The 12,312-nt window shown below is 40.4% G+C and overlaps 2 protein-coding genes across 6 annotated transcripts in view; one reads left to right on the forward strand and one right to left on the reverse strand.

The window, feature by feature from the left end:
- Positions 1-611, forward strand: part of iqck (IQ motif containing K) — a 97,045-nt gene extending 96,434 nt beyond the window's left edge. For both annotated transcript variants that reach the window (XM_072560230.1, XM_072560231.1), the window contains exon 9: positions 339-611. In XM_072560230.1, the coding sequence (XP_072416331.1) occupies positions 339-460 (122 nt within the window). In that variant the 3' untranslated portion in view covers positions 461-611. The remainder of the gene's footprint in view (positions 1-338) is intronic.
- A 911-nt stretch (positions 612-1,522) lies between these two features.
- LOC140464737 (G-protein coupled receptor family C group 5 member B-like) lies at positions 1,523-11,033 on the reverse strand. 4 transcript variants are annotated; one of them, XM_072560227.1, is made up of 4 exons: positions 10,741-11,033; positions 8,741-9,768; positions 5,715-5,824; positions 1,523-1,838 (listed from the first exon to the last, which is right to left on the reverse strand). In XM_072560227.1, the coding sequence occupies exons 2-4, from the start codon at positions 9,750-9,752 to the stop codon at positions 1,794-1,796; spliced, it is 1,167 nt and encodes a 388-aa protein (XP_072416328.1). In that variant the 5' UTR covers positions 9,753-9,768; positions 10,741-11,033; the 3' UTR covers positions 1,523-1,793. The 4 variants fall into 4 exon arrangements, with proteins under 4 accessions (XP_072416328.1, XP_072416327.1, XP_072416330.1 ...); XM_072560226.1 differs by lacking the exon at positions 10,741-11,033 and adding an exon at positions 10,344-10,545; XM_072560229.1 differs by lacking the exon at positions 10,741-11,033 and adding an exon at positions 10,019-10,066.
- Between the last annotated feature and the right edge of the window lie 1,279 nt (positions 11,034-12,312).

Below are 12,312 nucleotides of genomic sequence, written 5' to 3' on the forward strand. Positions count from 1 at the left end.
ATTTCCAGAGGCCTGCCCTACACCTTGCATAGTTGAGTGATGTTTCAGTTTGTTCAAAAACATTGCTATAGCCTTTTCCAAAGAAAGAGATGGACTTCAATATTGAAGTCTGCTTCACTATCCTTTGGGTCCAAAAGTAGTTCAGAACTCAAAAAAGGTGCAGTAACAGCCAGTTTCAGGATTTGAAGCTTACAGCTAAAGTGAACATTTCCTTTGCTTTATTCCTGTTCTCAATGAAAGATTAAGTATTATTAACTGGTTAGTAATGATTCTATAAACCATTGTTAAAAATTCATATTTTATAGTTTGACTGATGAATTGTTTTACTTTTTATATAGTTGGACAGAAAATGGAAGACCCTGAAGAGTCTATTCCCCACTCTTCTGAGGAAGTGCCTGTTAAAGTACCTTCACCTACCCAGTATGAAATAATGCTGAGCATCAGAGAAGCTTGTGATTAATTGCATGCAAATTGTTTTTTGTTCTCCAATTTGTATTTGACTGTTGAATGTTCTGCATTTCAAAAGCAAAGACATTTGACACTAAGTAAATATAATCTCATTTATTTTAGTAGCATCTTGAAAATAAAACTTTTGCACATGCTTCATATTATCAACATGTGACATATCTATAATTATACTTATGCACTCCCGCACATGTGAACAGACAGGTATATGCACAAAATTGATTGTCTTCATTAGTTTGTAAAAACTGTGCAAAACTTTCACGGTCCTGTTACAAAAAGCACAACATTTAATAGACTTGTCAATTGTTTGAGCAGTAGTTTGGTTATAAATTCTGTTGTGCCAAAGACAGGCTGTGAACTGAGATATTTGGCTTTGCAGTATGTGAAAGAGCAATTGTTTTTTTTTAATCTTGTTTTCTGCCAATGTCTGTAATTCTGTCCTTAGTGTATCCTATGTTTTGAAAAAAGTCAATGAAGTGGCTTTATATTTTGATGAGCCAAATGGAAATTTCTTCCTGTAGCTACAAGAAGTTTGGCTAGTTGATGTTTCAAAATTGAAGCTATTATTTAAAAAGTGGATAATTAAGGATGAGGTATATACAAGCTTTAAAAGTCTATATTTGACTAATCTTCTGTTCCACTATTTTAACTATAAGTATGGCATTAACAAAACAAAACTTATTGCATACAAAGCACATTAGTGTTTTTAATGATCAAAACTTCCATCTCTCTCTCTCTCTTCCTGTATAAAGTACACACCCACCAAACTGAATCTCTATTGCCAAAGGAAAACATTACTGAAGGTTTAGAATAAAACTACACTTGAAAGAACGGTCAATTGCCACAATTTACATTACAGCTTTTCTATAGGATATTAGGAAATAGCTGAATAACTATATTAAAATTACTGCTCAGTTTCAATTAACTGGTCTGATTAATGACATACATTACTAGTGCTGCAATAAAATCACAAAAGATAGAAAAATCATCCCCATCTCCTGCAGGGTGTTTCAATGTAATATCTAGTAGATACTGGTTTTGCAGAAATGAAGCAATATTGAAAGTTACACACAGCCAGTTTATTAATTTAATATAATCCCTATATATACACATCAACACAAAAATACTCCGAGCTGCAAAGGTTCTCCTCTTCATATGGAGGCTGATTTCATGTAAAGATATAAGCTTTGCTGTACATCCTATAAAAGATCACATTAGAATAAATTCCCAATTGACTGGGCTTCCATTTGCTCCAACTCATGTTGCTACCACCATCTTCACCATTTGAATTGATGGAGTTTGCTCATAACTTAAAAATTGTTTAGTTTTCACCAAAGGTGTCTTCCTGCATAGCTTGGAGGAGCTGATGGTATCTGAAAAAGTAGTGAAAACTTATAGTTACTGGCTAGAAGTTAAAACAGATATCTTTTGCCAAAACTATTTTTAAAAAGTTGTACCTTAGCCAAATAGGTTACAATATGCAATAGAGTTGAGAGTGTGGTGCTGGAAAAGCATAGCAGGTCAGGCAGCATCTGGGGAGCGGAAAATCAACATGGACTCATTCCTGATTAAGGGCTTTAGTCCAATACATCGATTTTCCTGCTCCTTTGATGCTGCCTGACCTGTTGTGCTTTTCTAGCACCACACATTCGATTCTGATCTCCAGCATCTGCAGTCCTCATTTCACCTACAATGTGCAATACCTTAATAACAGAACACAGGAGAAGTAGGCCATTCGGCCTATTGAGATGGCTTTGCCATTCAAACAGATCATGGCTGATCTGATAATCCTCAACTCTACTTTCCTGCCTTTTCTATAATGCTGCAATTCCCTTACTGATTTGTAATCAGTCTCTCTCAGCCTTAAAGTTCAAAAGCTGAAATTTAAAATGTTAAAATTTATTTTTATGCTTAAATTATTACAGCATAGGAGAACGCTATTTGGTCCATCACGTCTGTACTGGCCCTCATAAGGAGCAATTCATGTACTTCAAGGAACAACTATGCAATTAAATGAAAACACCTTTAATTTGTGCCATTCCTCTTTTAGCTTTGTGACAGTTACATTTTGTTGTTACCAGTTACTGCATTAAAATGTCATGAAGTTGATATATTTTCACAGTAGGCAAGAGCTAAAACTTACTGGATATGTTGAAAGCAAATAATTACATGCAGAAGCGTACTTTAAATTTTGATAACATGGTAGGCAAGTGAAAGCCCTTGACATCAAGACAGCAGTTGACTGAGCATGGCATCAAGGAGCAATAGCAATCATGGGATAATCTCCACTTACTGCAGTCATACCTGGTACCTCAGCTCTAGAGCATCGCTGCAGGAATTCTCCAGGATACTATCCTGAGCCCAACCATCTTCAGGTGTTTGAATGACCTTCCCTCAATCACAAGGTCAGACTTGGAGTGGGGGTGGGGGGGGGGGGGGGGGGTGCTGCAGGTATTTGCTGATGATTGTACAATGTTCGGCACCATTTGCAACTCCTCAGATACTGAAGCAGTCCATGTTCAATTGCAACAAAATGTGGACAATATCCAGGCTTGGGCTGACAAATGGCAAGTGACATTTGTGCCACACAAGTTGTGGGTTATGATTGTCTCTAACAAGAGAATCCAACCATGTCTGCTTGACATTCAACAACATGTCCTTTGCTGAATGCCCCACTGTCACTGATAAAAAAAAACACTGAACTGGACCAGCAATTTAAATACTGTGACAATGAGAGCAGGTTAAAGGCTGAAAATTATGCAGCAAGTAACTCACCTGGCTCCCCAAAGCATCTACATGCACACATCAGAGTTTAATGGATTATTCTTCACTTGCCTGGATGGATACAGCTCCAAGAGCACTTGCTTAATTGCCAACTCATCCATAGTCTTAAACATTCACTCTCCACATCAAAGTGCACACTATTCCTGCTGCACAATCTACAAGATGCACTGTAGAACTTCATCAAGGCTTATATGACAGCACTTTCCAAACCCACAGCCACTTCCATCTAGAAGGAAGGGCTGCATATAGCAACGTCATGATCCATAAGTTCACTTCTAAGCCATTCAACATCCTAGCTTAGAGATATATCACCAATCCATCAATGTCGCTGGGTCAAAAATCCTGAAACTCCCTCCCTAAGGGCATTGCGGGTTAACTTACAAAATGTGGGCTGCAGTGACTCACCAAAATCCTCATGGACAGTTAGGAATGAACAAGAAATACTGCTGAGTCAGTAACACCCAGAGTCCTACAGCATGGAGACAGGCCCTTTGGCCCAAACTGGTCCATGCCGACCAAAATGTCCATCATGAACTCCATTTCACTGCACTTGGCCCATATCCTTCTAAACCCTTCCTATCCATGTATTTGTCTAAATGCCTTTTAAAATGTTGTTAATGTACCTGCCTCAACCACTTCTGTTGGCAGCTCCTTCTGTATGCGTACCACCCTCTGTGTAAAATAATTGCCCCTCAGGTTCCCTTTTATTCTTTCCCCTCTAACCTTAAACTGGTTCCTTCTAGTCCTCAATTCTCCAACCCTGGAAAAACAACTGAGTGCATTCACCCTATCCATGCCTCTCATGATTTTATACACTCCTATAAAAAAAATCCCCCCCACCATCTCCCATACACTGAAGAAGAAAGTCCTAACTTGTCCAACCTCTCCCTGAACTCAGACCCTTGAGTCCTGACAACATGCTTGTAAATTTTTTCTGCACCCTTTCCAGTTTAATAACCTCCTTTCTACTAAAAAGATGAGCAAAACTGAACATAACACTCAGCAGCCTAACCAACATCCTGTACAACTGCAATGTAACTTCCCAACTTCTATACTCAGTGCCCTGACTGATGAAAGCCAGTGTGCCAAAAGCTTTCTTCCTTGCCCTGTCTACCTGTGACTCCATTTTCAGAAAACCATGCACTTGAACTCCAAGGTCCCTCTGTTCCACTACACTCCTTAAGACCCTATGATTCACCTATGATTTCACGTTCCAAAATGCAACACCTCACACCTATCTATATTAAAACTCCATTTGCCATTTCTCAGCCCACTTGCCCAGCTGACCAAGATCACATCCTGAGATTAATTTTAAAAGGCACCCCCATTCAACAAGAGCATCCATGCCCTCCCAACCTCTTGAACCCGGCAGTTCAGTCAATTCTCCCACTTCATCAGACTCCCAGTTCTGGGCATCATGATTTGTTGGGTCCCTCAGCTTTGGAAATTGTCTGTAGTCCCTGTAGTACTTCTGGCACTACAAAGCTGTTAGCCAATCCAATCTCCTCCAGATAAAAGGAGAAGTCTTGCCTGAATGCAAAAATCCATTGAACCCAGCATAAATTGGTGTGTGGCAGCCATTTGGGATATTGGGCACACCACACCTTGTCCTCAACATTCCTATTGAACTTTTAGCCAGAGCTTGGTGCTCGGCTGGTGTGTGAGGAATGGATTCTGGATTAGTGGTGCTGGAAGAGCACAGCAGTTCAGGCAGCATCCAAGTAGCTTCAAAATCGACGTTTCCTCATGAAGGGCTTTTGCCCGAATGTATAAAATCCTCCTGTGTCCTGTACTGTCTACCTCCACTTGCAAGTCAGTTCAGAGAAACAAACAAACTTCTTAATACTGCCTAAAAATGTTAAGGTTTAATTAAAATAACTTTTTTTAAAAAAGGAGGGTAACCTATGAAAACATTTTTTTTAGTGGGGATGCTAAGCTCAATTGAGTAAGGCACCCACAAGTTTTAGAAATCAGACACTTGTTCTGTGCTTCAGAAATTTAAAATAAAAGTACACAAAATTCAATAGTCAACTTTCTTCGAGAGAAAAAAGTAGATAAGAGATGGGAAGCTGATCTCAAAATTGGAACAAAAAGCTGAGATTCTACCCATGCTGATTCAGCCTCTTGGCAGCTGGGGAAGATGGCACTATTAAGGTCAGCAACTTTATATATAAATAGTGAGCATGTAAAATAGTTGCTTATTTTAACTCCATCTATGAGTGTGAAGGCTGAAATATTTTAGATGAAATACATGGGAATTTTAAGTTAATACTTGACAATATTATCCAACAATGCAGAAGATGTTTTCATAATTCCAAGCTGTTTAGTTTCAAACAGGATTTTAAGATCAACTTATAAATTAGTACAAGTTTTCCACTTTCAGATAAAATTAAAATGTAGGTTTACTAACAGGAGTTAAATTCATGGGTCAATAATGGATTGTTATTTTTTAAAAAAAAACTTACGTTTCCACCATTAAGAACAACTGCCATTTCAGTGGGTTGATAGACATTACTGCGAAGTTGAATATTGGGTCTATGACCCAGACTGCCATTGCGAAATCCTGATTTAAAAGCTGTCATGGGATAAAATAAAAGAAAAATTTGCATAGTGGTATAAAACCAAAGCAATACAACTAAACCTCAAACTTTTAAAAATCTAATACTTTATTCCACTACTTCAATGCATGACATGGTGAAAAAGTAATTCCAGTAAATCAATAGAAACCAAATATAATGGCTTATAATATCTGAACTACACAATACAGTAAACATTTTCGGGTTAATGTGTCTGTGCAGCCCTTCTAGTGGCTATCATTTTTTAGAAATATTCAGCAATATCAAAGAACAAAAAACAAATTCAGCTCAGGAACAGAACCTTTGGCCCACATTTTATATTTTCATACTAAAACGATCTTCTCTTACAGAATCTGTATCCTTCTATTCCCTTCCTATTCATGTATTCGTCCAGGTGTTTCTTGAATGCTGCTATTGTATCTGCCTCCACCACCTCCTCTAGCAGCATGTTCCATTCACACATCACCCTTTGTGTGAAAAACCTGCCTTGCAAATCTCTCAAACTTTCCTGCCTACTTTTCCCTGTCCTCACTCCAACATCTTGACAGTGGTCTGACTAACTTTTCTCCATCATTAAAACCCCCCATACCAGGCAACATCCTGGTAAACCTTTTCTCTACTTTCTCCAAAGCATCCACATCCTTCTGGTAGTGTGGTGACCAGAACGTAGCTAATATTCCAAGTGTGGCCTAACTAAAATTCTATAAGCTGCAGCATAACTTGTCTATCCTTACATTCAATGCCACTTGCCATGAAGCCAAGCATGCCATAGGCCTTTTTTTTAAAAAAAACACTATCTACCTGTGCTGCCACCTTCAGTGATCTGTGGACCTGCACACCCAGATCCCTCTGCAGATCAATACTCCTAAAGGTTCTGCCATTTACTGTATAATTTCCACCTGTACTTGACCTTCCAAAATGAATCACCTCATGTTTGTCTAGAATAAACTATCTGCCATTTTTCTGCCCAAGCATCCAACTGATCTGTATCCTGCTGTATTCTCTGACAATCCTCAATATCCACAAATCTTTGTATCGTCCACAAACTTACTAATTAGACCAACTATGTTTTCCTCCAAATCATTTATATAGACTACGAACAGCAGAGATCCCAGCACTGATCCCTGTGGAACACCACTCATCACAACCCTCCATTTCAAAAAACATTATTCCACCACTACCCTCTGTCTATGACTAAGCCAGCTCGGTATCCATCTTGCCAGCTCACCCCTGATACCATGTGACTTCACCTTTTGTACCAGTCTGCCATGAGGAACCTTGTCAAAGGCTTTATTGAAGTTAATGTAGGCAACATCAACCACTTTTCCCTCAATCATCTTCATCACCTCCTCAAAAAAAAACTCTACCTCCCCCAGCACTGTCTATCACTAATAAGTCTATTTGCTTCTGAATGTGTATAGATCTTGTCCCCGAAAATCTATTCCAATAGATTTCCCGACCAATGAGACACTCACAGGTCTGTACTTTTCTGAATTATTTAAGAAGGATAACAGTGATAATGGGACAACGTTGGCTATTTTCCAGTCCTCTGGGACCCCATCTGTGGCAAAAGAGGATACAAAAATGTCTGTCAATGCTCCCACAATTTGTTCTCTTGTCTCCCTTGATTTTCTGGGATAGATCCCATCAAGGTCCAGGGACTTATCTACTTTAATATTTTGAAAGACACACAACACCTCTTCCTTTTTTAATAGCAACTTGGTTTAGAGATTCAACCCTCCCTTCCCTGAGGTCATCCTTCACCAATTCCTTCTCTTTGGTGAATGCCAACACAAAGTATTCATTTAGGACTTTATCTACATCTTCTGGCTCCACACAGATTCCCTCCTTTGTCCTTGTGTGGGCCAATCCTTTCCCTGACTACCCTCTTGCTTTATATATATTATTAAAAGGCCTTTGGATTCTCCTTCATCCTGTTTGCTATTGACTCTCATGACTCCTTTTAATCCTTCTAATCCCTTGTTTAAGCTCCTTCCTACTTTCCTTATATACTTCAAGGGCTTCATCAGTTCCCATCCTCCTAGACCTTATGTTTCCTTATTTTTGACCAAAGTCCTAACATCCCTGGATAGCCAAGGTTCACCTAACTTGCCACACCTATCCTTCATTCTCTCAGGAATGTGCCGCTCCTAACTCATATCAGCTGCCATTTGAAATACTCCCAAATGTCCCTCAAACAGCTACCTCCAATCAACATTCTCCAGTTCCTGCCTAATATTGTTATAGTGTGCCTTCCCCCAGTTAAACACCTTCACCCATGGACTCGTTATCCCTATCCATGAGTATCTTAAAACTCACTGTCACTACTCCCAAAATGTTCCCCCACTGACACCTCACTCACCTGGCTGGGCACATTCTCCAAAACCAGGTCCAGTATCCAACCAGGAGAGGGGTTAATGTTTTACATACTGTGTTAAGAAACTCTCCTGAATGGCCTGTACAAATTCTGCCTCAAAGTTCCTAGTACAGGGAGTCCCAGTCAATTATAGGGAAGTTAAAGTCACCCACCAAAACAACTCTGCTGTTTTTAACATCTTTCCAAAATCTGTCTACATATCATCATTTCTATCTCCCTGTGGCAGTTGGGAAGCCTGTACTATACCCCAGCATTGTGATTTCAGCCTTCCCATTCCTGAGTTCTACCCATACTGCCTCACTGCACGAGTCCTCTGATACATCCTCCCTCGGTACAGCTGAAAGATCCTCCAACATCTTGCAGTAAAAATGGAGTGAGTTAATTCCTGGGTAAGAATAGTGTCCTCCCATTACCAGTCTATGGGTTAGATGTGTTTATTTTTGGAGGAAAAAAATAGAAGACAACAATAAACCAAAAGGTTAATGTTCTACAAGAATAAAAACTTTGGCAAAAGTACCAAAGCAGAAGTTTTTTTTACCTGCCCCAGACTCATCCAAAGAGAAGGCTTTATTTTCCATGTAACTGCGTGGAAGTTGCAATTCTTCTTCGAAGTTAGTCTCCCGGATTCTTGGCTGAACGGCATCAAAGTAGTCAGGAGGGGCTTGTTTGCTTGGGACAATGGAGCAATGGAGCTCGGGGATAGCGTGAAACAGGAGAAATACCCAGCCATTAGAAACCAGCGCGATGGAGAGGGACGGGTCATCCCACAGGGGCTGCTTCTTCAGCTCCTTGTTGCCGTACAGATACATGACAATCCACGCTGCCCAGATCAGGATGGACAAGCTGATGGTGACCAGCACACAGGCTCCATTCTTTTTCCATTTCTTGTACTTTCCACACAAGCTAAAGGAGGAGAGTAAGAGAGTTACAGCCATCAGGAACATCACGTAAATCGATGCCATGACAAAGTCCATCTGCTGATATTGACAGGCAGCCTGACGGTCCCGGACAATAGTCAGGATCAGCCACTCCACTGCAATGATCACCTGCACCAACATCAGGCAGACCGCGATCCCAGCCAACAGCCAACCTGATGGCCCTTGGCCATGGGAAACCAACTGGCGCAACCTCCAGGCCTGAGCCAAGAGACAGGAAAAGCACAGGGCGAACAGAACTCCCCACAAAAACCTCCTGGTGGGGCACGTTCTCCCATCCTCCGGGATAATAAATGCAAATGATAGTCCAAACAGGCCGAGTGTGCCAAACAGGAACAGGAACTGGATTCCCAGAGGACTCTTCTTCTCCTTGTCTTTAATGAACGGCAGCTTCACCAACAGAATCAGCATCAGGAGGAATGCAGTAAGCACTCCAGCGCCGGCCACTGCCTCCACAACAATACCCCAGATTACATCCAGGCTGCACAGGTTCACGTAGTGAGGCAGGAGCTGTAACCCACAGCCTCGGTGTGGAACCGGGTTGCTGGTGTTCTGAGAGGAGCCGGAACTAATCACCAAGAGAAGGACCAAGGATGCAGCTGGAAACGGTCTCATGATGCCCAAAGAGAAGCTGCAATGGGGTGGGGGATGAAAAAGATACACGTTAGCTCCAGATATGACTGCACTGTACAGCATTACATGGTGAAGCAGCAGCTGGGAGGGTTTCGCTGCTTTAGAAGCTTCACTTTGTAAAAAGACTAACGTTTGAATTAGACCGAGCTGCCAGTGCTCCAGTTATTCAAACCTATTCCTATAAACCGCTCTCACTCTCCTTCATCTCACATTTTCTAACCAACCTGGTCAGAGATGTTATTACAAACCTCTGCAGCAGATGGGACTTGAATCCAGACCTCCTGCCTCAGAGATAGGGACAACGCAACCTTCCTTCGGTCATTTCATAGGAACGCAATAAATAATTGCACTGACTGCTCGTGCACGAGCAGAGTTTTGTTTTAATTTTCTAGTCACATTTTGCAAGTCAATTTTTGAATCTGAGCAAAAAGGTGATAATTTTTCCCCCAATTCGAGGCAGAAGTTTGTAATTGATCACCAGAGTACAGAACCTAGATCTCACACAAAGCAATGTCGTCTTTGCTATTTCCAATTAACCAAAAGAAAAACAAATTCCCAATGAGGAAGACTTACCCTTGATATGGGGATCTCATAGATCAGTCGGAAATCTCCCTAGACTCCCACTCAGAGCTCACCTTATTTACCACTTACTCCATTCTGTAAGCTTCTATCACCACGTGAGAACCTGACACCCAACATTTTCCCCCTGAACAATCCTTCCAAACCCAACAGGAACAAACATCTCCACCAGGTTCAGAACCAGATTTGATATCTACAGATTCAACCGGAAAAGTATTTATCTCAACATTCGAAAAACAATCAGCAACCGGAATCAGAAACGAAACTCCTAAACGCGCCTGTACCGGCCAGCGGCGCCAGTGCAATTCTTCCCAATGAGCAGGTTAATCAGAAAGTGATAAGGCTATCAATTAAACCAGCAAAAAGTGATTACCAAAATTATTATACTTACATTAAAAATACACGGAGAATAAAGCAAACATTTAATAATAACGTTGCTATTTAGTTGTAAAACGTGTCAGTCTTGTAATGTTTTACTGTACAAAATGGTCTTTATAAAGTCAATTCTAACTATTTGAAAATAGTTAGTTTTTAAAAAATCTGTTGGAGCTTAAGGGGTGTCTTGGTTCAGCTGTGAGTCGCGGTGACCGGGAGATGCTTTAACCCACCAACCCTGAGAAACACGGGCTGATGTGAGGAGTGGGCAGGACTTACACAGAAACTGCTCTCGGAATGACTGTGTGCGTCAGATCGAAGGCAGAGCAGGGATTTAAACGACATTAACAAAGCAGGACGTGACAGCCGGATAGCTCACATGAAAATACTTCAATGGAGAGGAGGTTCAAGAGATTTTTACATTTGAAAAACAACTGCAGCCGCCTGAGAACCAGCTTACGACGGGTTTGTTTTGAAAATGCAGTGACTACAAAAGCCCCGACAGCAATGTCACACACTGAAGCTGGAAGTCTATAATTAACGAGCACAAACGCCTTTCCAAGATGAGTAATTCAATCATAAACACTTCATGACATTTCTAACATTTGAGTTTCTTTATTCACTCATGGGCGCCTGTATTGCCCCCGTCCCCCAGTTGCCCCTTTGAGGTGTCTTCTTGAAGCTCAGAATAGTAAGGATCACCTGACCTGAAACGTTCATTTTGATTTCTCTCCACAGATACTGCCAGACCTGCTGAGCTTTTACAGCAACTTCTGTTTTTGTCCCCAGCCTCTGACCTGGTCTTGCGCCTACCATATATGCCAAATCTAGTTGAGTTTCTGACCAATGGTAACCTCCAAGATGTTGATCATGGGGATTCAGTGATGGGGATGCTATTAAAATGGCAAGGGTTAGACTTCCACTTGTTGGAAACGATCATTGCCTGGTGCTGCTGGGGTGTTGTTACTTAGTAAATGTCAGCCCAAATTTATTTGAAAGAAATATTTTCCTAAATATTTGTAAGGGAAATAGAATGATGCAACACTTGAAATCGATTGTGAACTGTATACTTCATCGACAGGTAATTAGATGGCTGCACAAATCTATTTGTACTGGAGTTATTTTATCCAGTCTGTAGCTTTATTTCCCGCTCCAACATCAATGCAATTTTTCAATGTACTATAATTCTATATTGTCCAAACCACGGTATCTAGTTTTCAAAACCTGCATTTAGGTATGCTCTGAATATTTACAGCCTTTTGAAAAAAAACTAATACACAATAAAAAGGTCTAATCTAGAATTAGCGCAATACTAAGAGCCTTTAAAAAGAACTTGAAACATTTTGCTGCTGAGAAAAGTTTTTAAACCCCTTTATCTTGACATTGAGGGCAGCACTGAATATCACACCAACTACCAGTCTGACAAAAGTCACATAGCATGTAGAAAGATGTAAAAAAAAAATTAAATGAAAAGCTGGTCCTTCTTTTAATATGGCTGGAATTCAAAAGAATGATTAATTATTATGTCTTGGGAATTTTGATGGTAAAGGGATATTTGAAATTTAAATATTAAGCTCAGAACTTATTT

The sequence above is a fragment of the Chiloscyllium punctatum genome, chromosome 40, assembly GCF_047496795.1.
Source record: "Chiloscyllium punctatum isolate Juve2018m chromosome 40, sChiPun1.3, whole genome shotgun sequence".
Classification (NCBI taxonomy): Eukaryota; Metazoa; Chordata; class Chondrichthyes; order Orectolobiformes; family Hemiscylliidae; genus Chiloscyllium; species Chiloscyllium punctatum.

Excerpts from the sequence above, each read along its gene's own strand:
- LOC140464737 (XM_072560225.1), bottom strand. The coding sequence starts at position 9,833 with ATGCTGTACAGTGCAGTCATATCTGGAGCTAACGTGTATCTTTTTCAT. Across the intron at positions 5,825-8,740 it reads TTTGGATGAGTCTGGGGCAG|CTTTTAAATCAGGATTTCGC; the intron begins GTAAAAAAAACT and ends ATCCCATGACAG. Across the intron at positions 1,839-5,714 it reads TTGTTCTTAATGGTGGAAAC|ATACCATCAGCTCCTCCAAG; the intron begins GTAAGTTTTTTT and ends CTACTTTTTCAG.